Genomic DNA, 26,661 nt, shown 5'->3' on the forward strand with positions numbered 1-26,661 from the left:
AACCCTTGCAGCTCATTCATTTGAACAAAAAGTTTCTTCCTAAGGAGAACTTCTGTCATGTAGACTTCAACACAAGGTCAAGCCCTAAGGATTTTTTTAAAGGCAATGGCAAAATTCCCTGACATTTCAACAAAACCAGAATCTCTCTTGAGAAACTTCTACTGGGACATTAGAAAATCAGATAAAAAGTAAACTTGTAAAGAAAAATCTCGTTGGAATTTGTTCATATCAGCAGACACATATTAACCTGTTCAATTCTGTTTGAGCCTGGAAGAAATAGTCTTATGTGTCCATGGAACAGGAGGTACCACATCCCTCAGAATCCAAGGGCTACATGGTCTGAAAAGGGACACACCTTGTGGGCAATCCAAAGACTTTTCCAGACCCCAGGATTACACCTGGAGGTGTTATCAAGCCTGACTGACATTCACCAAATAGTTTTAGAAATACAAAGTCACTGTGCCACTATGAAGTAAGAGACTGATTTCATATTTGATCTTTGCTAAAAGAGGTAAAATTCTGGAGCTGTTGAGTAAAATCAGAATAAATCATTAATCCTCATGTGTTAAAATATCAATGTGGAACTGAAACAGGCAACACCTCAAAGCCACTGCTACCATGAACTGTTACTCCACACAAAGAGAAGTTACTTGGCAAGAACTGGAGAACTTCCAAATGTGCTGTCCATAGAGACACAGAAACGCACCAGCCATGAGCACATCAGTTCAGAAGTTGTTTTTTCACTATGAACACCCCTGAAAGTGAGTCAGCTTCATCCACCTGACAGTGAGGACAGGAATTAATGAACATATTTTGTGCATGGAAATCAACTTCTGGAAATACAGATCCTTGTTGCAGGACTTGCCTCATGTCTCCAACATGTCACATGTACAAGTAAGTTTGGAGAAGACAAAAATGAGGTAGCTCTAGAGATATTGCTACAAACAACAACCTGGAGCTCAGGCTGAGCACCTGAAGGAGTAACTCTGATGTGTGAGGAACTGCAGCAGTGTGGGCTATGGAAAGGGAAAGCAGAAAGAGTGAACAGGAAACAGTCACTACACGTAGATTAGAGCAGAAAGAACTAGCACAACATTCAGCTCTGAGAGTCTCATGGGATGAGACACCTCAGGATGATCCAGAAGCCCCCCTGCACATGGAGCACAGGTGTGTCCACCTGGCTGAGCTGCCCAGCCCTGATCAAGAACATCTCTGAGGGATGAACTGATCTCTAACACCAGAAGACATCCTGCAACCAAGTATGCAGACACATCTGCAGCAGCTGTCTTCCCTCCTTACACTTCTCTCCTGTCTACCCCATCTTAAACATCCCTTGGGAGGAATGGGAAGAGAACCTGGGAGATGTGTCCTTGTCAGATCCTGGTAACACAGTTAGGACCTGACTCTTGACATTTAATAGTTGAGATTTACCTGAGGGGAGAAAATCTCAACTAAAGAAAACAAAATCACATAGTTCACACTGGTTCCATGGATGACAACTTGGAAAGGTACCTCATTGAAAAAGCCAAGAAATAATTAGAGAACAAGTTTCCAAGTGCAAAGCAGATGAAGACTGGCCAAAATAAAATTATCTCCAGACCAGGCCACTGGGAAGAACTGTGAAGTGGTAAGAGCACCATGCCTAACCCCCTTACACACACTTTGGAAAGGATGGGAAGAGAACCTGGCACTAGACAGGTACTGGCAACACACAAGATCTGACCCTGCATGGTTATGCAAACACCCAAAGATTTATTTTAAACCTATTTTGAAACCTGCTGAGTATATTTATTATTTATGATGGCTTTTGTGCAAACATTAGAAAAAAGGCTATTAAAACTCATTAAAACAGGAGCAAGTCTAACCACGACCAGAGTCACCAGGAGCACGACCCAGCTGTCCTGTGTTCTGCAATCACCACGTGTTTGTTTAAGGGACAAACAAACCTACAACACCCTGAAGTAATTCTGTTTTTCTTTTTCTTTCCTTGCAGGGGTCCTATGCCAGGATGTGCAGCTACACCAAGAGGAAGAGTGATCTTGTTCTGTTCATGGAGCTATGTCAGCAATTTAAGGGAAGGGACATCTCACTGAGCCTTCTTTGCTTGGGAAGTTTGCCATTACAGCTACAGCTAATGACTCCCAGAAAAGACTCCAGATACAAAGGTCTCTAAATCTGGGAGAAAACCATAATTTTTCTAAGCCACAAACCTATCTGAGTAAACCAAATTTGCCTGCTCCCTTTACAATACCATCATATTTGTTCTAAAAAAACAGTGGGGGAAACTGCTATTATTCAACAGAGGCATTATAATGCTCAGATGAGCAGTTCCTTGAAATGCAACAATGCATTTTTAAAAAATATATTCTCTCATATCTCAAAGCTGTTCTGTAGAGAGCCACATCAACATTTCTGTGGGACAATTCCTTGGTGATTTCACAAGAATATTTGTGATAGTTTCTCCACTCTGTTTAAACAAGAGCCAAAAATATTGTAAGGAAACCCAAGGAAGTTTGGAAGTTCATTCAGGACATATTTAAACATTCCTCTGGTGACAGAAGAGGTACAGAGCAGTGGCTTACTGCTCACACAACTGACCAGCAGCAGCAGCCCAGCTGAAATCTGGAGAATGGTGTTTGAACAGAGCTACTGAGCCATGCTGGGTTTGTGCAGGCTCCAGGCTTGAGGCAGGATTTTTCCTTAAGTTTCCAAATGCCTATATCACAACAGAGCTGCACAGCCCAGCACAAAACTAGTGTGCAACTTAGCTTATTTGAAATCCTGAGAGAATTTAAAAAATGAGAATAAATTCAACATACTCTTTGTTCACTGGTAGGTGGATTTTGTAGAACTGCTTCATAGAGTAGTGATTAGAGAAAAGTTTAATGGCCAGGTACAGATGACCTGGTGCACATTTGCACATCATTAACCTTTGTCAAAAGCCAGTTTGATGTGGAGGGAAATATTCTTATTTCACATCACTGAAATCTGAGGGAAAACTTAATGAAGTACCAGCAAACAATGAGAAAAACTTACTCATCATCCAGAACGTTTCCAATTACAGCATGGTCTTAACATGGCTTTTGCTGAAAATCAGTGGTTTATGTGATCACCTTGCATTTGTCACATTCAACAGTGTAACTTGAAACAACAACACACCTGGTGTGACAAGCTGTTACCTCTATCATTTTTGAAAATTCCTAAGTTTTAATACTCAGCCAGAATCTTCATTTTATAGCCCACCTGGTATAGCCTATAATGTTTCTTCAAAAATGAGATTTGCAAACAAATTAAAGTTTTCAAAGGACCATTTTAATGATTTGGCTATGTCTAATCAAAGAATGTTAAGTTCAATCTAAATCCAGAAGTTTCTGACAGCCCAACGACATTGGCCAGAGTCATTAAAAAATAAAAAACAAAAAACCAGAACAATGTGTTAGCAAAAATATGAGCTCAGAAGTAATTTAGCTAAAAAGAAAACCTCACGAATGGTGCACACTCTTTTTTGCCCAGGAACAATAACAAGTTACCCAGGGAAAATATTTTAACTTTCCAACCCATGCTGTACCTTCATTATGAGTTTGTGAATTTTTCTGTAAGAACACAACTATGTGAATAATGAAGTGCCGACTGATCCTACAGTAGCTACAGACTAACAAGAGTGAGGATCAGCCAGATTTCCAGCTGGGAACTCCAAGAGAACTCCAAACATTGTCTAGAGGAAAACAGCAAGTGAAGGGACAAGGCCTGTCGTGTCAAAGGAGCAACTCTGGCATCATGGTGTGTTCCCAAACCCACTGGGCTGATGTAAAAGTTGGTTTAAGCACAGGATGAAAAGCTGAGAGTAAAAATTGTGCTAAATTTCTCTGGGAGGAGGATTTTCTCTGGGGACAGGGGACAAAAACCAGGGTGTGTGTAGGGGACATCAGAAACCTTTACTGTGTTTATGTGCTAAAAAGGCAGAGAAGATGTTGACTGTCAGGTGTACAGTTTAGGATCCAGTTCTCAGCCTGCTGCTGGTAATTTTCACCTCAGCCTATGTTCTGACATGTATCTTGTCTCTCGGGACTGGATGACAGCTGGAATGCTGGGAGCCAGGACAAGGACAGACCACGTGCCAAAGCCAAAATCTTCTTCCTATCCTTTTATTCATATTTTTACTTAACTGATGTATGTGTTAAAATTACCACAGCACTGTTCCTTATTTTACAAAACTTGAGCAAGTTCTTGTAACTGCAGCGTGCCTGCACTGCTTCCCAGTCCATGTTAATTATCAGCATCTTGTTGGAAGGAGAACTCCTACCCAATCCAGTATTTTTAGCTCACCCTACAGCACTCTTGCTATCCTACACTGGCTGGTTGGTAATGTGCTGGTTGTTTGTAGGTTAACTGGAAAAGGGTTTAAAGCACCTTGTACTATAATAAAGTATTTAAAGAAAGAGTACTTGAAGTACTGATCAATTCAGCTGATGCCTGGAACTCCAAATTCCAAACACAAAGAAGAACAGCAATGCACCTTTGAAATGAAATAACAAAATTAATCAAAAATAGAGGTTGCTTACACTGCTGACTTGGATCGGAATCTGTGGTCATCTTCACATAGTTTGAGGGGAAGAGACCTGTCACACCATTGATTTCTCCTTGCCACCAATCAGCATCATCCTTGTTCAGCACATTAATCAGCTGCCCCTTGGAGAAAGTGAGCTCGTCCTCGTTGTTGGCCGTGTAATCATACATGGCTATCACCTGGCACACTGGGAAGGAAAGAAGAGCAGAATGGAGTTATACTAGTGTTAAAACAGTTTTCTCAGTGTTTTACAAAACCACAGGAAAGAAACAACCATCTCACATGCACTGTTGCATGAGAAAAATGCCACATGATTTTATCTTGATACAGAATTGCCTTCCCTTTTCTTTTACTTCTTTAAAACTGAGCCAGCCAGTAATTCTTACTTCCACTTTATATATCTGTGAACTTTTATAATGAATGGACTGCATCTACTGGCCTTCCAAACACTTTAAAATGCAATCAAGTATCCTTCTCTCTTCTACTGGCTGAAAAGACAATGAGTTGGATTATCTTATTGCAGACACTTGTGGGGAAAATGTGCCAGAGGAAGAGGAAACACGCATTAGCTAATCATGAGTTGCTGCTTTAGTCACAGGGAAGTTTTGCCCAGTAAAACCCAGGAAATTGTTGTATAAGCAACTCATAGCTGTAGAGAACAGCATAATTTAAGCACACAGAAGCAAAAAAGCTCATTTTCTATGAAATAACCTCCTTTGTACCCAACCATTCAAAAGGAAAAACCTAGAAATAACCTGAAAATTTGCTTAGTCTCTCTCTTTGTAAGGAGCAGTGTATGTAATTCCATGTGGTTTGCCAATGTTTGCTAGCTCTAAGATTTTTGCTAGCACTTGGAAACATGGGGTTTCCAAAAGAGAAGAGTATGGCTCTTCAGAGCAATCATCAAAACTAAAAGGCCCAGAAGATGGATGCCTGACCTTCACAGATACATGAACATTTGCAATAGTTACATAAAATTCTAAATGAAATACAAAGTCTCTTTTTTTCACCTGTGGGAGCAGCTGATGTGGTTCTTTCACTGCTTGGACCCAGCAGCTTCACATGGCTGGCAGGGAACCATCCCTTCTGTCTCTTTTTCCCTCTTGCCTGTAAATGTTTATAATGGTTATTACACAACTGAAAAACCAAATAGTCCATAGACTGGAAAAAATTGCAACATATATGTCACAGATTTTTCCCAACAAAAGACAAGAAGTCAGGCTTCTAAACAGCTACTGAATGAATCTCAAAAGATAAAAATCTGACTAAAGCATAAAACAATGCAATTCAGATAAAGCTGCACCCTAATATGTTCATCCAAAGTGAGATTTCAGTGTACAACTCAAATGTAGGGCTGAAAATTTGTTCTATGAATATTCCACCTATGCATCATATCCAGAGGTTCTAATGAGGTCAAGAGCACTTTAACAGGATATTCTTCTTAAATCTAGGTGGGGAAAGGAGAGAAGTGGGAACAGCACTTTTGCATTAGAGAAACTTCCAACTCTGGCTTCCAAACCCACCTGTTCTTTCATTAGAATAACTTCACAGTTTAATGTTTCACCAATTAAATCCTAACCAATTAAGTAACTGTCAACTCATCTCTTCCTCCTCCCGCCTGTTAATCGACAGTTTTACTATTTTATGTGACCAAGAAAATCGACTCTAAAAAAACCATAAAACCCCCAGCAACCCAAGGTTTAAAAAAGCCAACCAACCAATCTAACAAACAAAAAAAATCCACCACACAGCTTTTCTTCCCCTTTTGTTTATACAGGATAACTTTCTGCCCAGCTTTTATGTAACTCCATGCTTAGTTGTTTTTTTGAATTAAACCTGAGAACAACTCCTAGCCATTCATGAGGTCACAATTATTCCTCCTTGAATCACTACCTGCAACTCTCCTTGCCACCATCCACTGGCATTTTTCTTCAGAATAAGTATCAGCTGTCCTGGAGCAAGACTGAGCTGTTCAGTTCCTGATGCTGCATAGGCAGTAGTAACCTGAGCGATTTCTGGAAAGAAAGCAGTAATTGCATTTGTTATTTTTTCACTGCAGTAAGAGCTGGATCTACAGAAATATCCCGGTACACAACTTGCAGCTAAGAACATCAGCCACCATTAAAACACTGCTATGAACCTAAATGCTCAGAGCTACTCAAGAAACAGCCTTAAGTGTTAAACGGTTATCATACACTTACCGGGTTTCTTATTTATTGTTCCAGTTTTGCCAGCATAGCTAGAAGCCTACAAAGACAAAACAACAACCACCTTTAATGTGCAACAAAACCAGTACAGTTTACACTAAAAGCACATGGAGATTTTGACTTTAAACCCATATTTAAAAGAACACCATCCTGTACAGAGAGAGAGGCAGTGTGACACTGGCTACAGCTCTGATTTAGCACTCAAGCTACTAAGGATTTTCTTTTCTGTGCAGCATATTGACCTCTGCTCAAAATCCCTGTGTGAGAATAAAATGGAGAGAAGATATATTGAAAATTGTTAATTCTCAGACTCTGAACTCACATCTGGATCTTTTGGTTTGACGTAATTGGAGGGGAAGATTCCAGTTCTGGTATCGATGCTCCCGGTCCACCACTCCCCTTCCTTCTGGGTCACCAGGATCTCCTCACCTTCCATGAACGTCAGGTCACCGGGCTCGGAGCTCGAGTAGGGATACAGGGCAATGTACTCTGTGCAGGGAGCACACAGGGGAGAGCACAGCTTCAGAGGGGCACAGAGCAACCCCAGGTGCAGATAAAGAGTATCAGCAGTCTCCAGTGTGTGCACAACAGGGATCATAACAGTGTGTTCATAACAGGGATCAAACCTTCACAAGTCTGTGAACTGACCTGTCCACCTGCTTGGCTGAACTCACATTTACTCTTACAGGTACACAACTTTGTAATGAAAAAACACAGCTGCAATTAAAATATAATCAGGGAAGCGTGGAGATACACTGGAAATTCTTCTCCAGTAATACTTGTTTTCTCTGCTCCTTACTGACTGTAAGAGAATGATTCACATTCAGGATATGAAAATTTTTTTCTCATGTTTTTACAGAACAGCATAACAAGGTAGAGAACAGCAGGAAGAGAACTCTGCTTATGGGTTTTCAAAAATATATTCATGCTCAAGAAGAAGTCTTAATTAGAGAACCTAGGCCTATGCTCAACATGAATTACTTACAACCTTCCTATTTTAGAATCTATTTTAGTTCCTGTTTTAAACTTTTGTATCAACAGCTGAACACTTGCACTGTGTGTTTTGGACAAGCACTCAAAGTGCTGCTCAGAAACTCTTCACAAACTGAACTATATTTACATGTCATTAAGCAGAACCAGACTGTAGCATTAGTTGGCGTTTTTCATGCTCTCTTACCCTCTCCTGCTGTGTAACTCTGGGTATAAGGCCTTTTGTTTACAGCTGCATAAATAGCTTCTGGTCTGCAGAAAGAAGGAAAAAAAAAAAAGCTTTGTGTTACCAAGAGGCTGATCAAGAGCAAATCTCTCAATTCACATGAGACCAAGATCACCTTGGTTATACCAGAGCTGGTTCTGACTCTGAATTAACTACAAAGACTTCCCTGACTATCAAACAGTGCCAAGTACTACTGATACTTAATATATTTATGGTACCCAAGAGCACACCACTTAAAAATACAATGTGGTAAAAGGGAAGAGATACATTCACAAATTATGTTATTCAAAAGAAGTAAATTAAAAATTTTGAATAAATTCTCTTATTCTAAAGAATTTCTATGAAGTTTTAGCAAAATACACGAGCATGTAAATTTTTAGCAAAATTTACATACAGTGGTGCAGCCATCCCAGCAGTAACCAGACTTCACCTGGCAGGTACCCTGGAGTACTAGAACAGGCATAATAATCTTTTCAAGTGAAGAAAAATACACTACTGCTCTGTGCAGACCTTACAATTAGTATTGGGTCACTTAAAAATTGGCACCTTTAGAGGCAGAATGCAACTGCACTGCAAGAGAGGAGACTTAGTAATGAACAGAAAGTCCGGCACTTGACGAATAATCAAACACCACTGATGTTTCACAGCACTCAGCCTAGCAAGACTGTCTGCAGTTACACAGCATTGAGCCCAACATCACTTGGCTTGCTAGAATGAAATAATAAAAGCCTAAAAGGACACAGTGTAAATTCTAAATGGCATTTATGTTCTGCACACTAAAGGACTGCAAGAATTTTGCACTCTAAACCACCTCTTTTTGCTAATTGATGAATAAAACAACAACAGAAGTCACACTTACTCCTCTTTCTTGGTTTCACTCCCAGGTAAGAGCTTGACATAGGACTTTGGAAACCAACCCCTTCCTCCATGTACCTCTCCAAACCACCAGTTCTCCTGCTGCTCCAGGACAGTGATGATGTCATTCTTTGAAAAATTCAAGTGGTTATCTTTTTTTGCAGTCCAAGAACAAAGTGCTTGTGCTTTTAGGTTCTCTACAGGCTGCCCCTGTAAGACAGAAGTGATGTTGGTTGACCACACTGCCTCAGCTGTTAAAAACAAACACTGCTGTATCTTTTATTGAAGGTTAAGCAAATTCATTCCTAAGTGATGGCTGAATAACTTTGTTTACATCAATGCATGCATGCAACTCAGTTTCTTATTTGTTAGAAATATCTTTTGTGTCTAATTATAGGTGAAAATGATTTTAGAATTATGAAAGATGAGTGTTCTTGCTCAGTGGTCCCTGGAAATATTTGGAATTATATCAATGAACACTAGTAGAATATTTAGATGAGCTTCTTGATCCTCCAGCCTGTTCAGTGCACCCAGCACTACCAAAGTTGTATGGTGTTCTGGTTTTCCCTTAAGTCATTTTCATTAAGATGAATCTGAAATACATCAAGTTCTACACGGTACCTGTCCATGAACAGGTGAAACAGATCCAGGGGACACAGTACGAGTAAAAGCTGATTTCTGCTGCCAGGCTGTGTTAACATTCAGGCTGGAAAAGGGGATGTTTTGGTAATCAGATTCTTCTGCGGATTTACTTGGTGAAAGTGGTCTGCAAATTGAACACAAGGCATATTTATCAAATTAGAACTTTTATTTACAAAGTACCTCAAGCAGAGAACTTTTTTTTCCAGCATCTATAAAACTGATATTCTACACAATGCAAAGCAGACTATCAAATACTTTCATTTTCCAAGCCAAGACATTTAAGAAAGTTCTTCAGTAAGTTTTCTGCCTTTATATTTTAAAACCAAGCAAAACTATACAGCACATTATGTGCCAGCTAAATTTAGAAAAAGCAATTTAAACACAAACATAACAACAACTCACTCTGAAGCAGCTGAGGTAGTAGATAAAGATACTGTAGGAGGAAGTAAGGCTTTCTTAGGAGATAAAGCTTTTTCTCCTTCTGGTATTTTTTCTACATAATTGCACGGAAACCAACCAAAATGTCCTTGAAAACTCCCATAAAGCCAACCAGGCTCTCCCACAGTCTTTTCATCAACCTATGGACAGGAGGAGAAATACAAAGGAAAGAGAATTAGCAGCATGGAACAAGCAGGGTACCTGGTGTGTCAGCACCTGCTGGCTCTCTGACCTGAAGAGGGCCAGTGCCCACACCAGGATCAGCATTTTCACTCTGCCCTGGCAGAACTGAGCTGATTTTGCCCTGTGATGATGCAGCTGCACTGGTTTCAGACACAGGTGCAGACAGACCTCAGGGACCCTGCACTGCTTCAGACAGCCCCCAGACGTGCGCATGGGGGTCATGCAGTGCCTCTGAGCCACCCTGTCCTGCCAAAAATGCCAGTGCATTGTGCTGGATTCTGCTGAATGTGCAGCCAAGAGGAAGGGGCTGGTGAGCCCAGCAGAGCAGGAAACAACTGCTGCTGTTCTGCTCACAGATATAATTAACTCTGTCAGCTGACTGCTTCCAAAACACATTCAAAAATTCTGTTATTTACTGTGCGATTAAGTATAGAGCATCCTTAAACATTCACAGCAATCCTGAAGCTTCCATTATGCTGCAAATTAGCCAGTTAGTGAAAATTGGCTAAAAATTAGCAGCCAATCAAACACTATCAGCTGGTTAGTTTAGCTGGGGTTTGGGATGCCAGAGGAGGAGGAGGTGGCAGCTGTTAGCCTATTTCTGAAATCAGTTATCAGAAGTTGAATGATACAATTACAGCTGAGAAGGAAGTCAAAGCAAAACCTACTTCTCTTGTTCCCTCTTCCATGGCTCACTGGTATGAAAATGCAAATAAATGCTTTAACACAGTCAAACTGAAAGCTAATTTAGTCAAGTGTTTTAATATTTTGTACCACATTGCTTTACAAATTCTTCCTTATCGCCTACTTGTATTACTCACAGTCTGAATGAGGAGCAACCACACATACTTATACATTAGAAACTGTATTACCACGGTGGTAAATCAGTTTTCACACATCCACCTGCAGGCAAAGATTTTCAAACAAGTGCTAATAACTAATACACATGAAATAACACAGACTTCAACTGAGAAGCCACAAGGCATTTCCAATCTTATGGTCCTCTGTAAAATTATAGACAGCAAATTCCAAAAAGTGCTACAATAAATGGACACAGAACAAATTACTCTGAGTGTCTGCCTGAGGGAGGACTGATAAAGGGAACACTCAGAGAATCACAGATTCACAGGATGGTTTGGGTTGAAAGGCATCTTAAAGATCACATGGTTCCCCCCCCTCTGCCAGAGGCAGGGACACCTTCCACTAGACCAGGTTGCTCAGGCAGAAATGTCTGTTAAGAATACACTGGAAACAGCATTAAGATTCAAAAGAACCTCTCACATCTACTTGTTATATAACTAATTTGATTTTAATTCAAATGCCATCAATGAATAATTCATGTGTCTATTAAGTATGCTCATATTTCAAGCAAACACTCAGAAGCCAACTTGTACATGTGCAATGAGCTGCAACAACTACATTGTATCTGATCTCCTAATTTTAGAAAGTTTATGTTTAGCATTCACTGTTCTTATATTTAAAGAGATCATACATATCTAGGATGTGTAAAACTCAGATAAATATTTTGGCTGAACTAATCCTAATTTCACCTGTTTAGAAAAACATAAAGCAGCAATCCAGTTTAAATTTTGAGTAAACCTTGCAATACATCAACACAATGCTTTTGACCCTTAAGACTTTGTTCATCTCAAGGCTAGAGAAAAAGGCTAATTTTTGCAAGTTAAATGTGAATAGCCAATCTTACCTGAATTACATCTCCAGTATTAAAGCTCATCTCATCGTGGTTCCTTGCCTCAAATGGATACAAAGCTCTGTAATTTACCAAGGCAATGGAATTCCTTGACTCTGCAGCACCAGCTGCCTTGCCTGGAAGGTAAGAAAACCAGTTTCCACTCTGACACAGCTGAGACAAGCCCTCAGCTGGAGCCCCATCACTCTAAGCAACAGGTAGGAATATCAGCTCTTGCCCCTGACACAGTGCAGGTATCAGAGGAGATCCCCAGGGCATCAGTTTAACACACCCATCATGGAAACCTAACTGAGACAACAAAATGCATTGACTTCTGAAGGGAAACAATCACAAAAACACAGAATGGGTTGGGCTGGAAGGGACCTTAAAGGTCATCTAGTTCCAGCCCCCTGCCATGGGCAGGGACACCTTCTGCTAGACATCGTTCAAAATGACATTTTAATCTTCTCCTCTTTCCTTGCCACACTGCTCTGGCTAAGCCCCATTTAACATTTAACACCACTGTAATGTTCCAAGTTGAAAAGATCCCACTGTTGCAACAATAAGTGTTCAGCAGCATGTTGAGTAGATCTTATTTAGAAATGTCTAATAGCAAAATATCATGATTTCTATTTTCTTTACATCCCTGTTCTTCAAGTCAGTGACTGATGTTGCAAACAGGGAATGTTTTACAAGGTTTAGCTGAGGTGTGCAAGTATCTTTCAGCCTTGCCCTAATTTGATCCTTGCTGAACTCAGAGAGAAAAGTGGCTAATAAAAACTGACAAAAACTAATGAAGGATAAAATCAAATGTGCCTTTAGTGAAAATATTGTTAAAGCACTATTTTTCCAAGTCACACAACTAGTTAGGTCTAGTCATTCAGGTTTTTGGTTTTTTTATTTGAGTCATTGGGTAATGCAAAAATAAACTACATTTCACTGTTAAGAACACTTTGAGCATTATCTGCCCATCTTTCATCAAAGAACAAACCCCCCTCCATATTAGCATTCTATTTTAATGAGAGAAAGTGCAAGCCCTAGGAAAAACCTAAAATATTACTGTTCCCAGCAACTGCTATTTGTTGCCCATGATCACTGGAAGATTTGTCATCAGAGTCATAGGTGCTGAAAACTGACAGAAGTAACTTTAGTTTATAAGATCATTTATAACTGACAAAGACAGGAAACACTGCTGATATGGGTTCTTTTTAATTGTAACTTAGGCAAGAAGTCTGCCATAGAGTCACATCATTAATAGTACACCTGAAGAGTGAAAGAACACTCAGGAAAGTATAAGTACAAAAGGCTAACGATTTTGAGATTACCTTCATTTTTCCAGGGTGGCTTAAGATTTTTCCCCTCTGTTGGCTTCAACAGATCTGCCAACTTTTCATTTATGTTTATTTTTGAAGTGTGTTTCTCCACCTCTTGAGAGTTGGTTGCTTCTTTTATCTTTTTTATCTCCCCATTCTGCTTGCGCCTCTCCTCAGCTTCTTTTGCTATTTGTTCTTGCTTTCTTTTATCTTCTTCCAGTTGCCTCTGCCTTTGTTGTTCCACCTCCCTCGAGATCGTGGCTTGTCTATTTTTCTCCTCCTCTGCAAGAAGCTGTTGTTTGTTTTCCCTTTCCCTCATGGCAGCTGCTTCTTCAGCTTTCAGCTTTTCTTGGACTTTTTCCTGCATTCGTTCTTCCTCCAGTCGCTTCTTTTTCTCTTCCTCTTCCCTTCGGATATTTTCCTGCCATCGGTTCTCCTTCTCCCGTTTTGCCTTCCTGGAAGAAAGGAATGAGAGAGGTAAGAGAACATCCACATAAAAATGAATGAGATTGTGTTCCTACAGTAATCAGTGACACTTGTCAGCAAAACTGAGTTTATGATATTGATCACTCTGCTCTCAGGGTCATCAGCTCTGCACAGACCATGGCTTAACATGAGTGCCAGAGTGTTCCACAAAAAAACAACAAATTGATTAAAAATCAGTAATTTTAGTCCATCACCTGTGCAGTGCCTTCATAAGCACTTCTACCCACCTGCATTCTGATGAACAAGAACTGATCTGATAATTGAGCCAAGCTGGATTTAAGCTCTCCAGCAAGGCAGTACCCAAATCTCCTGACTGGAAACAATGATTTCCAAAGAGATGAATTCCACTCAGGTACATAGATAAAAATAGCCTTTGCATACTGATCTTGGCGGCTTGGTATTTTTGCCTTCAGCAGTTGTAATCTATCCAATGTGCTTATCCCTGCCAGGACCACATTGCAGCAGACAGGATCTGGAAACCTGACTGCGTTCTCTGTAACTATTCAGATGTTATCCTGTGCCTCAGCTGTCTGAAGAAGTTAGTATTCAATTCAACACAATATTTTAGCTGTCAAGACCTTTCTTCTGAAGAGAAAGGACCTAACCCTTAGGGCCATCTTCTTAAAAATGTCTAGATGAGACCTTTTCATCCATTTCCTGTGGGACACCCACTCCTCTGATGGGCATTTTAGTGCTTCCAAGCATGTGGCAGGATGCAGTAGGAGCTGTGCAGTGATGCTGTTACTCCATCACACAGCTGTGTCCAACCAAAAACTTAACAGGCTATCACCACACATATGACACATGGCTCTCCTAGACTGTCACAATGTTATGAAACTTCATCACAGGCAGAAAAACACTGTGATGAGCAAAGCTCATGAATCACCCATAATGCAAGGTTACAGCTCTGCTTCTTTAGTCAAATAAAATACAAATCATTGAAAATCTCAAATTCAAACCCTCTTACACAAGTGGTACTCCACATAAAATGCTTCCTCAAGGCAACTGATAGGATATATTTTTACATTAAAAACATTGATCTTATCTTAAAAGTCCCAACAGCATTGTTTTGTTCTAAGAACTGCAGCACTGACACCCTCAGCCATGATTACCTTGCAGCCTCATCTTCCAGTCGCTTCTTCTGTGCCAGCTCAGCTCTTCTTCTTTGTACCTCTCTTATTTTGTCCTGTTTGATCCTGTGGAGCTGCTCCAAGGCTAATTGCTGTGTGCTGTAACTTTCCCTCAGGTCCTAAGGAGGGAACAATGGAATACTTAAAAGGGAATAAAGCCAATCTTTGAGAAAAGCATCCAGGCATTTAATGCTTTTTCAACCAAGTTTTAATACAAATGGCCAAAATAGTATTAAGTTATTAATAGTCCTTGGAGGTCACTGCAAAGAAAGTCAAATAATTGAAAGTATAAAAGGAGATGGCAGGTTTGCAAAGTCAGTGATGTAATTTGGGCTTTCAAAGAGCCCTTCCAGTCCTACACCTGCTGGAAATGCCAAATACAGCAGAGGAGAGGGGAAGATGCAGAACTGAGTGTTGAAACACAACATTACTGAGGGCAGTGAATTGTATTCTGGGTAACTACAAGGAGGGAGATTTCAGTTGAAAGCCAACACTGTACCACAACCTGAGAAAGTATCCTGCAGTAGGGTGCTCACCCTTGATGTTTCCTGAGTGATCAGTCCCACGTTTAAACCAGAAGAACTTCAGAAATATACCCAGCAGTCTTACCACTGTGTGAAACCACAGCTTAAAGACATTAACTCTGACTGGGCTTTTCCTGGAAACCTTCTCAGTTTTAATCTTTTTCTTTCTGAACACATCCTTCAATTCCTATCCCACCTCCCTCTGATAACAGTCTTTTCTTCCAAGCAAAAACTCAGCATGAATCTTTTTGATAATTAAATTTACAGACAAAAAAAAAAAAAAAAATCAACAATAATAGAATTTACTTTAGCCTGTACTTCACCTTGTTGCAAAACACCTCTAAGATCAGTTCAGTCTTTTTGCTTAGGAAAATCCTGCTGATATACAACAGGTACAACAGCAATTCAACAGGTAAACCCTGACTTTTTGTATCTGATCTCATAAATACATATAAAGCAATTAAGAATGAAGCATTCCCTCTACAATATGCACCTCTACCAAGAATCATGTTGCCTAAGACATATGGTGCAATTTAGATTGCTGTGTCACTGGAAGTCTCTGTAGCAACAAATTAAATCAAGCAATTGACTACAATTTTTTCTCAAATATATTCAGCTGGGAACTTCTTAATTTGCCCAGAATTTCAGGAGCACTATGGAAATGAACTTAAATTAGAAAAATTATCTGCCTTTAAAGACAGAAAAACCTTCATGCAAAGCAAAATGAAAAGCTCTGTTAGGTAATTCTGGTGGGTTTTTTTTCTTCATACATTATTCTAAAAGTATTTCTGACCTCAGCAGACAAAAGTAGTTGTGAAAGATAGCAAGTAGGTTTTAGTACTGGGTTAATCTGGAGGTTTGACAGCACTGTATTTGCCAGACCATATTTTGCACCCTGGACAAGAACTTGCACACCTGACTCACAGCTTAGGATGGATGGTTACAGGTACAGAGCAAGAGATGGAAAAGTGGGAGAAGACACTGTTTCCATCTGAGACTGCTTTTTTGGTTCATGTTACCATAACTAACAAGAAAAATGTTTGGGTGAAACAACTTAGAGAACAGACCATTAAGAAATGAAAAAATTAAAAGTCAGGATTTTGCTCTCAGTATTCTGCAGTTTGGATTTCTAAGCAGGTAAGGACATTAAGTCTTAAAGAAGATATAAAAGCTAGCAGAAAGAAAAGCAGCCTACTGATTTTCTTTTGGGAAAATGTATTTAATAGAAGTTGTACATCCAAACAGAAAGGGTAAGCAGAGAGAAATTGCGAAATAATTAAAAAACAAAAAAGCCAAAGATTAGAAAATAACCTTAAGTAAGAGGAAGAGGTTGTTGAGACAGCTTAGCAGAGACAAAAGGCACTGAAGAACAGAATCATCCATATTCTCACACTGTAAGATAAGGCAGATAAAAAGCCAATTAATCTTTGCACTGTATTTTGAAAAACATATTTTAGGGAAGACTGAACTGTGGATGCAGCCACTGAACACAGCAAGCCATGCAATAAACAAGTAACTGAAAATGGCCATCGCATGAAGCCACTTTTAAAAAGAAAATTAACTCCTTACACATTTACAAGTTTTTGTGGCCTTTTTTTAATTGCAGAGTGCTGAGCCATTGTGCTGGCCCAGCATCAATCCATTACTTAAGGAAAAAGTTTCCCCAAGTGCCACTTGGAGCAAGCAGACAAATAAGGTTACATGGATGTGTGCTACCCTGTGAGAGCTGCCTGAGCTTTTAGGCAGGCCAAGAGTTGCCTCAGAAACAAAAATTCAGAGCCAGTGGTCAACAACTCTTAGCTTACAAGAAATTAACAAATATTAACAAATAAGTGGCCTACAGTTACTTTTAGGCTTGTACCCAAATCTGCCACCAGACCTTGCACAGTGTGCTGTGAAACCACACAGGTCTATCAACAAAAGTCAAGTGTTCAGTACACAATTCAAAAATAGCAGCAAATATGACCTCATACTGTAAGAACAGAATGTGCAAGGGCCTGAGAAATTTTAATTCTAAATCAAAATGAGTTCTAGAAGGCAAAAGGTGAGAGTGAGAAATAGCTGAGTCATGCAAAGCAATAGTTAGCAAGAGACTCATATTTTAGTATATTAGCAATATGTTTGCATTTGTATTGTGTTATTTACTCCAAGACTTTTGATAATTCTTATTTGACACTGAAGTTGGTGGAAGCCTGGTGAAAGTGGCACCAATATTTATGACTGGATGGAGAAATAAAATACAGTGCTCACAAGTGTAGGATATTTAGATAATGCAAGTACCTTAAGCTGACTGTTAAACTCATCCATTTCAGCAAGTTTAGAAGCAGTTTCCTTCTCAAGGGCATCTAGTTGTTCCTTAAGTCTTTGGCATAATTCTTCTTTTTCTTGGGACTTCTTGTGCACTGAGTCGACTCCAGTACCTGCATAAGGAAAGACATGCAATTTTACACGTTTCTGGGGTTTTTTTTTCAATTTTTTCCCCAGATTTTAATAACTGTTTGTTATTTTCCTATTGTATACACAATCCAAACCTCCTTCCTCACAAAAATTCCTTGATTTACCTTTCTATTGATATACAGCACAAGGAAGAAATATCCCCAACACTGAACTAAGGCACACAGGCATTACATGCAATACAGACAGAATAATTTGCAAGTTGTTGGTTTTTTTTTAATATCAGACCAATTCATACCAAGTTTCTCTAGACAGAGACTTCCAATGTAATTTGAAATAAAGACCAATGTAAACTTTACAAAAATTAACTCCCCTGAGTTTAGACTACCAAAAAAAGGACAAATTGTGACAGTATCTGTGAGCTACATAGCCTGTATAAATAAAGTTTTAAGCAAAATCTGTGCTTTCTTGCCAAAATGTGTTTGTTTGTTCCTTATTTGGAACATGGAGGAGATAATGGAATGCAGATGAGACAATGGCACTAAACTGGGAAGATGTAGAACTGAAGGTGTTATTAACACCTCTGTACCCTTCAGCCTTGATTACAAAGGATGAGAACTCAGCAAGGCAATCAAGAATAGAACTCATGTGCAGGCACTTACTCGGAGTGTTTTCAAGCTGAGCATTTTTTATCCTTTCATTTAACAACTGCTTTTCAGGAACCAAATAGATTAGCTTATTCTGATAATCCTGTAGATGTTGAAGAGAACATAACAAAATTTTAATATTGTTTATGAATCATTAAGTAAAACTGAGAGACTTTTCAAACATAGCTTCAACTCATGTTAATGAAACAGGGATGCAAGTTATTATTACTGGATAAAGAAAAAAAATGTTTCTATACTCTTAATAGAAATAATATTACAATTGAAAGCTTTTGACCCCAAACCATTAAGACAGATGGAAAAATATTGAAAAAACATGCTAGAAGTGTAAATATTATCATAAGACCAGTTAAGGTGACTGCCCCAAGCCTAGCATAAAACAGTAACAACATGAACAGAAGCTTCCCTGATGAGCAGAAACATCACACAAAAATACAGCAGAAGATAATTTATGGTACTCAAGTGATTAGAAATAATTATTGTCTTGTTACTCAAATAGAGAAAAAAAGGATAAAGGAGCAGCAAGGTAATTCAACCTAAATACCAACTTGGTCTGAACATAGGACAACATTCCTCAAAAAAAAAAAATCTGAGTCTGGAGCCATAGAAGAATTCAAAATTAAAGAGAGGTCTCTACTATCAGTCCACAAAAGAATAGCTGAGGTTTTCACAACTATTACTGAACTTTCAGCTCATTTTAATACATATAATTATTTGTTTAACACCACAGACAAAACAAAAAGCCTCTGCAATGCTGACAGTCTTGCCTATTTCCTCTCTGCATTGCAATCCAACTGACTGCATATTTCTCCCTATGGAGATACATTATCAACAGCATAAGGGAAACACAGAATATGGTAAAAGAAAACCATAAGCTTAACAAAGGTACACACCTCCAGCTGTTGCTGTAGCTGCTTGACTTCCATGATCCCTTGGTCATATTTCCTATCCAAAGCCTCCAGCTCAGTTTTTCGCATTTGCTTTTTGCTACGAATATCCTGCAACCTGCCTGAGATCTGCTGATGCTTGTCAGTCTGGAAAGAAAGCAGACACAGATTATAACACACATGACAAAAATCCCTGTGCTAAGCCTGTGGGCAGGTTAGTTCACAACCAGTTCTCTAAAACAACCCAAAATACCTGCTTTAGATTCCTCACCCAAAACAGAATGGAACTCCTAGTGGGCCATTAATGCAGGTATAATATTTGTATAATTTAAAATACTGTATTTTAGCATATGTGGTGAAATTCCTGTCTTACCAGGGCTTCTAATTCAAGATTAAGGCTCTTCTTTTTAGAGGTCAACTTGACAATTTCTTCTTGCTCCCTGTTACGCTGATTGAGAAGCTCTTGGCGACGGATTCTCTCCCATTCCAGCCGTCGCTGGCGCTCGAGTTCCTGCTTTGCTGCCTGAGGAAAAGTTGCATTACCTTAAATTACAGTGGAGATGCAGAACTCAGAGAGCATGATTTAATATAATGTGCTCTATTTCTAAACAGCACAACAGCAACACAACATAATGTCTTCTCTAAAGTGCTCTTATACACTTCAGCATCAAAAAACGCAGGAAGTGATCCTACAAGATTCTTCGTGCCACACTCCTGACTCTGGATGAAAAAAAGCTTCATAATTCAGAAAGACTTTGCAGCTTGGAATATTGCCCATAAACCAGCACATTGACAGATACTGCTTGTAACCTCCTTTGAGTATTTCACAGAACTACATAAAATATGGAAGTGTGATGCTTGCACTGAGACACCAAGTAGAAGCAAATTTGTCTCAAGCTCGGCTGTCAAAATGTTATCAATTATGAATTCAGTAGAGTCTTTTTCGGAATACAAATTTTTGCAAAAATGCAAGAAATATGCCCAAGAAAATCTCATCTGTCCTATGAAGTATCTGAAAATCTTTAACCTATACCAATATTTATAACATATGGTATTCTCTCTCCAAGACGACCTGGAATCAGCCAGGCCAGGAGAGAGAGCCAAAGGCAGCACTCAAGCCCTGGATGCTGTATGCACACACACATTCCTTGGAGCATTAAAGAGCAATGTGAAGAAAACAACCTCCCGCCTTTCTATTTCTTTCCTCCTTTCTTCTTCCCTTTGTCTCTCCAGCTCTCGTTGTCTCTCCAGCTGCCTTTCCATTTCCAGCTGCCTCTTCCGTTCCTGCTCCTGGCGCTCCCTCTCTCTTCGCTCCTGTTCTTCCCGTTCCTTCTGAGCCTTCCTTTCAGCCTCTCTCTGCTGCTGCTCCAGCAAGACCTGTCGGCGTTTTTCCAGCTCCATATTTCCCCTCTCATAGTTGGCTTTCCTTTTGTCCTCAAATGTCACTAAAAGAAGGAAAGGTCGTTATTTCTGCCCTGTGCAAAACACTGCTCTCAAACAAGGACTTCAGTTATGCCACTAAAGATAGAAACTCCTTGGCAGGTTAAGGTTGTTCAGTCACGGATGATGTAAGTATCTTCCATTTGTTAAAGTATTATTTTTCTCCTCAAAAATAACTCTAAATTTTCCTAAGTATATTCCAATGGGGGAAAAAAAAAATAAAAGAAGAAAAGGTTCCAGTTTAAAAATGACCACAAAAATGACTTGAATGTTATAGGAATGCCTCTCACTCTAAAGAATGAAAGAGAAAAGAGTGCTAGAGGAAAACAAAAAAGAACAGCTTTTATAAGCTGGGAGAAAACTGTCTGCTGTTAGAAAGGTTTTCCAGCGTGCAGGAAACATTAACACATGGAAAAAGAGCTTAGTTTTTAAGGGTGCTCCCTGTAAGAGTTCCTGGAGCTAAAACTATGAGTAACCAAAACAGGATCAAGCTCAATTACTGCATACAAAGATAAAAAGAGACACAAAGGAATGGTTTAGGCCCCAGCAACCACCCTTCCAAAAAGAGAGGCAAGTCCTGTCTTGCAGTGCCCCTGTAACATCATCAGTAACAGAATTAATGTTATGTCCCAACTGCTTCCAGTTTGCACAGATTTGAACTACACTGGACCCCCCTGCTTTCAGAATGGCCAGTAATGCCAGGAACTTCCAAATGGAAAAGAAAAATTGCAGTAGCACAGCAGTGTCTGGCCATGAAGGGTTTATTTTCCAGAATACATTATTAATCAGCACACTTTTCCTTTCCTACAGCTAAAAATAGCCCCTGTCACTGCCTTCTCAATTCTATTAGATGTAACAGGCTGGCTACATCCACTTAACAACCTTCCTACCCTCCCAGTTAAAAGGGATCTAGCTCCTGAAATGAAGCTCTCCATGGACTGGATTCTTCCTTCCACTAAAGGTTTCAGTGCCCTTCAAAACCAGCCCCATACATTAAGAACATGAACCCTGTTTATTACCTGGCTGTTTTTTCTGTGGCTCCTCCTCTTGCACAGGTTGGTAAGATGGCAGAGTTCCATTTATATTTTCAGTATATTTTCCACTCCTGGAGGGGAAAACAATCCCACCCCACCACTGTTAGAGAAACAGCACAGTAGTGGTAAACACATAACATTTCACTGCCCTCAGTGATTACCTGAAAGAAGGTGGCACCAGCTCAAGGGGCAGAGTCAGGGGCAGTGGCTGCCCAGCTTTGGCCATGTCTGTGAGGTGCATAGCCAACACAAACTCATCAGCCTTCAGCTGCCCATCTCCATCTATGTCAGCCAGGGACCTGCAGGGGTTCAGCAGCAACACCAATTAGAACCACACATTACAATCTCTCACAAATTACAGCTGAAACAAGGCACTGCGGAAAAACAATTTTTAAAACTGACAGTTCCTGTGGAATGTTTTGGTAAAAATGCTTACAATTAATAACATAAATAATTGATGAAGGGAGATATTATTTGGTTTAATCATGTACTGTTATTCAGTTCATGGAATCATGGAGTGGTTTGGGTTGGAAGGGACCTTAAAGATCATCCAGTTCCAACCCCCTGCCATGGGCAGGGACACCTTGCATTAGACCAGGTTACTCCAAGCTCCATCCAACTTGGCTATGCACACTTCCAGAGATGGGGAATCCCCAGCTTCTCTGGGCAGCCTGTTCCAGTGCCTCACCATCCTTACAGTACAGAATTTCTTCCTAATATCCAATCTGAACCTGCTCTCTTTCAGTTTGAAGCCATTCCCCCTTGTCCTATCTCTACAAGCCCTTGTAAATAAACTCTCTCCATCTTTCTTGTAGGCTATTTTCAGGTGAAACTTTATTTTCAGATTCACTGAAACGTTCTCTTCTCCAGCCTGAACAAACCCAATTCTCCTACATTTCCATAAAACGCTGAAAGTAAGAAGTATCTCTTGCTTTATTGCATCACAAATAGAAGAGCTGGAAAGTGAAACCAGGACTGTTCTTAACTAGCTCAAAATGCTAGAAACCACTTTTTCAATTTTTTTTTTTTTTTTGAAGCCAAAGAAAACATTACATAAAATTACATCAAACTCTACAGAGGAAGCTTTGCATAGAATTCTTTTTTACACCTTGTGTCTCCTTGACAGTGCAGGGCAGGCATGAGCTGGTGCAGAGTAACTTGCAGTAGGTAGGAAAAGGATCACCTACCCCCTCTAAGGAGCAGGAAACCACATGAGACTACAAAATGTTTCTCACAAACTGGGGGGCAGGTGGGGTGTGTGTGTGTGTGAAACCAGTGAAGGGCAAGAAAGCAGGAGTCTCTCTCAAAGAACTGTCTATGGAGATAGAATTGCTAAAATGTGTCCTTAGACTGCAGAAAAGCAAAATGCTTAGTAAAAATACAGTTCATTAAAAAAGCAATTAAAAAAAAACCCTATGAAAAACAAAAAGGAAACAACAAACCAAACACCAAAAAAACCCAAATCACCCTATCACACACACACAACAGTGAAAAACAAAAGCAGGAGATGATGATATTTTGTTATGTTCACACACCAGCACTAGTCACATGTAACAGCACCATTATTTCAGTAATTACCATTAATAAGCACCCAGCAGAAATACTGGTAATGTCTTGAGACAAAACTGAAATTTGGGCTGCTATTTCTTTCTGCAGGGGAAGACAGAGCTCCTTGCATTGGCTACTGATACCTTCAGGATACACACCCAGAAGGAAGAGAGCCACTGCACACCTGATTTATCCCCCCAGACTCCAGAGAGGAGCAATACAACCCCACAGCCCACGTTTACCTTCACAGCATGAAACCAAACAAACTGAGCTTTGCTGCTGCTAGAGACACAAATGACTGTCCTGGGACAGAGGAAGAAGAAAGGGAACTCAAGAGGAGATGTAAAGCTATTGTGAATTCTGCTGGGCCACTAAATTTCATGCATAACATCTGAGTTATACTTGAAGGTGTAACCTAAACTGCCTTGTCTAACAGAGAAGATCATTCAAGCCTTCAGACATCTCTCACCTCTTTCATCAGCACAATAAAGACAAGTCTTAATAAACATGTAATATGCAGATATCTTTATGGAAACTGCAGTAAAACTCAAAAAAGCTGAAGAGTTACTTAATTTTTAATCTTCCTCCATACTTTAAAACTAACAACCTAGATTTCAGAATCCTACTTTTGAAAGGAACAAGCCCTCAGCTCAGCTCAACAAGAGCACCCCTGGATCAGACGCTAATTGAAGTTAGCATCTCTTCTATTACACAGAGTTTAACAAACACACACAAAGAATGAAAAACTGAATTATCTCAAGTTGTCTTTTAGAAATGTAACTAGTGAACACAGTTTAACTAGCAGCTGAGTTTCTGTTTATGATTTTAGGACTGTGGTATCTCTATCACTTATTTAATAAAGTACATTTCTTCTCTTAACACCATGAAGACATTGCATCAGTAACTAAACTCACCAAATAGTAGCCAGCTGAGTCTGTGAAAGATTTGATTGCAGAAGGGCATTCCTTGCTTGAAATCCTTAGTGAAAGTGTTAAAGATTTTTATTAAAATAAACACTTCATTCAAAGGTTCACATGAGGCAAAAAATGGGTCATGAACTGGGGCATGTTTATTTTTAATATTAATCTAATCCATTTTCATCAGTTGGTTTTACTTCCAAGCATAACAACAGGCAATATAACCTGAACACAATGAAGATGCAAGTATTCTCCTGTACCTTTTTCTACCCAGAGCACCTAACAGAAAAGCTGACATGAAAAATGGGTATTTATGGTAATCCCCACAGCTGTCACAAAAGCACAGCTGACTGTTTGCCTAAACCTTGAGCTATCACCTGGAGAGCTTTCCTTGCCAGCAAAGAATCTGATACATTTCTAGGCGGGTGGAGGAAACCTTCAGTCCAAAACTGACTGATCCTTTCCTTAAGGAAGAATTGTCCTGCTCTTTTGTAGACAAGGGAATTGAGGCAGAGTGCTCATTCAAAATGGGAAATCTAATGAAGACACACAAAACACACATAGTGACTTTGCACCTCCTGACTGCTCTCTGAGCACTCTCTACTCACTGCACTACACTGAGGAATCCCATTTTGTAACAACTTTTGTAAAACTCTCCTCTTGTATTAACTTGGTATGAAATCTTTTGAATCCACCATAATGCTGTGGCTCAGCACAGATGTCACTGGAAATCAACAAGGACTCTCTTAAATTACGTTGGGAAAATTCCAAGCAATGGCTGCAGTTCTGCAGTGTCTTTCCCAAGCTGCTTTCTGTCAAAAGATAAAGCCCAAGTATCTCAGCATTGACTGATACAGGAGCATATGGCATAAAAATGATGGAGAATGTCCCCCACTGTCATAAGAAAGAGACTCAGTCCAAAGAGTGATGTTTGAAAAACCCCTGCTGACTTTACAGAGCTGAACTCCAAAGCCTTGTGGTTCTCAGGCTCCTCTAGTCAGATCCCACCACTCCAGGCTTCTCCTCTTCCCTGCCACAGCTGCTGTAGTTTCCCCAGTGTGTTTGGCTCCTCCAGGTCTAACACAAAGCCCAAGTCAATGAACTGATGGTTATTTCCATTCCTTGGGTGGCTGAAATCCACTCTCTCCTGCACAGGTCTGAACACCAACATTTCAGCTTTTATTTCACATGCAAGTCAAATCCCAAGCTGGGATTCCATCCCTCAGCCTGTGATGTTCAGAGACAGGAAACACTCTGGTTTTCCCAGTCCATACCAAAAGTCATACTCACCTGATAAATATCCACTCATGCTTTTATCAAGACTGTTAAATTTCTGTCTGTATTTTAATCTGGAGGCCTGAGGAACTGCCCAGTCTGAGGATGTAATCTTTGGTGAATTCCCAGCTAGTGATGCACTAGAGGAAGAATTTGAACTGCAATATAATTTCAAAACAAAACAAAGCAAAAAAAACAAACCAAACCAACCAACCAAATATTAAAAGAAAACCAAAAGAGAAAAAGAGATAAAGAAATAACTCTAAATCACTTGGTTAAAAAAAGAGGCATTGGAACAGAAGATTCCATGTATCTTCCAGTAACATGAAACAACTTCCACAAAGTTTTACCTCCGCTAACCTGGTATAAATAATTTCATCACAAATATGGAATTTTACAGCCAAAGTAGGGATATATTTGTAAGGAAACAACATGTGGATCAGAAAATAATTTTCCTTTGGTATCACAGGCACTAATGCACATAATTAATCCTTCTATCACTGCAGAATAATAGTAGCGGAAACCACAAGAAAACACCTCCACTATCCCAGGAGTGTTGGGTCATTGTTTAAGCAACTTAGCAACTTTAAGAGGCATGTAAATGAATAAACGTGAGAATAAAAATGGATCTGATGAACTCATAACCAAAAGCAGCTTCTAAAGCTGCTTTAATCACCTATTCTAGCTCTACCTCTTCTTTCTCTGGCAATGACATGCTGAGTGGAGCTTTTCCAACTCAGTCAGTTTCTGCAGAATAATGCTGATGGAGGGTGCAGATATACCCATCAAACTTCCATCTAAACTCCCAGCATTTTCAGTGTCCCATCTCTGAAAATCAGACAAACTCAGGAGAGCTGAATTCAGCCTGCCTTGTTTAAGGTGATCCCCTGCTCTGTCAAGTAAAAACAACCAAACTCTTTGAAGTGCTGTCCAAAGCAATTGAGAATGCTGACAGAGACAAAGCCTCTCCAGCACAATGCTGGATTGACATGCCCTGCATGGAATGAGACAACATGATGGTGACAATGCTGCCAACAATAACACTGGAGAAGGGCTCCTTTGTACAGCACCAGCAACAGAAAGCTTTCAAATCCAAAAAAGACAGACAACCAAAACAAAGATGGTTCCAGGCACATGCCATGCCTGTGGTTACAGGACATCTGCTGACATCAGGTGTGTGAGGAGCCCAGATCATGCACCCCACATGCTCTGAACAGGCAGCAAGGAGGTGCAAGAGCCTCTGAGTTACT

General features: G+C 39.8%; 1 protein-coding gene across 6 annotated transcripts in view; it reads right to left on the bottom strand.

The window, feature by feature from the left end:
• ITSN2 (intersectin 2) overlaps positions 1–26,661 on the bottom strand; it is an 80,440-nt gene that overhangs the window by 16,752 nt on the left and 37,027 nt on the right. For all 6 annotated transcript variants that reach the window (XM_059842981.1, XM_059842982.1, XM_059842983.1 and 3 more), the window contains 21 exons: positions 25,427–25,551; positions 24,134–24,197; positions 21,833–21,970; positions 21,657–21,742; positions 20,380–20,642; positions 19,571–19,720; positions 19,204–19,344; positions 18,308–18,395; positions 17,532–17,671; positions 14,710–14,846; positions 13,124–13,566; positions 11,814–11,935; positions 9,890–10,065; positions 9,467–9,611; positions 8,850–9,055; positions 7,952–8,016; positions 7,097–7,263; positions 6,769–6,814; positions 6,461–6,582; positions 5,578–5,674; positions 4,563–4,754 (listed from right to left, as the gene is read on the bottom strand). In XM_059842981.1, the coding sequence (XP_059698964.1) occupies positions 4,563–4,754; positions 5,578–5,674; positions 6,461–6,582; positions 6,769–6,814; positions 7,097–7,263; positions 7,952–8,016; positions 8,850–9,055; positions 9,467–9,611; positions 9,890–10,065; positions 11,814–11,935; positions 13,124–13,566; positions 14,710–14,846; positions 17,532–17,671; positions 18,308–18,395; positions 19,204–19,344; positions 19,571–19,720; positions 20,380–20,642; positions 21,657–21,742; positions 21,833–21,970; positions 24,134–24,197; positions 25,427–25,551 (3,113 nt within the window). The remainder of the gene's footprint in view (positions 1–4,562; positions 4,755–5,577; positions 5,675–6,460; positions 6,583–6,768; positions 6,815–7,096; positions 7,264–7,951; positions 8,017–8,849; positions 9,056–9,466; positions 9,612–9,889; positions 10,066–11,813; positions 11,936–13,123; positions 13,567–14,709; positions 14,847–17,531; positions 17,672–18,307; positions 18,396–19,203; positions 19,345–19,570; positions 19,721–20,379; positions 20,643–21,656; positions 21,743–21,832; positions 21,971–24,133; positions 24,198–25,426; positions 25,552–26,661) is intronic.

This window comes from Haemorhous mexicanus, chromosome 3 (genome assembly GCF_027477595.1).
Source record: "Haemorhous mexicanus isolate bHaeMex1 chromosome 3, bHaeMex1.pri, whole genome shotgun sequence".
NCBI classification, from domain to species: Eukaryota; Metazoa; Chordata; class Aves; order Passeriformes; family Fringillidae; genus Haemorhous; species Haemorhous mexicanus.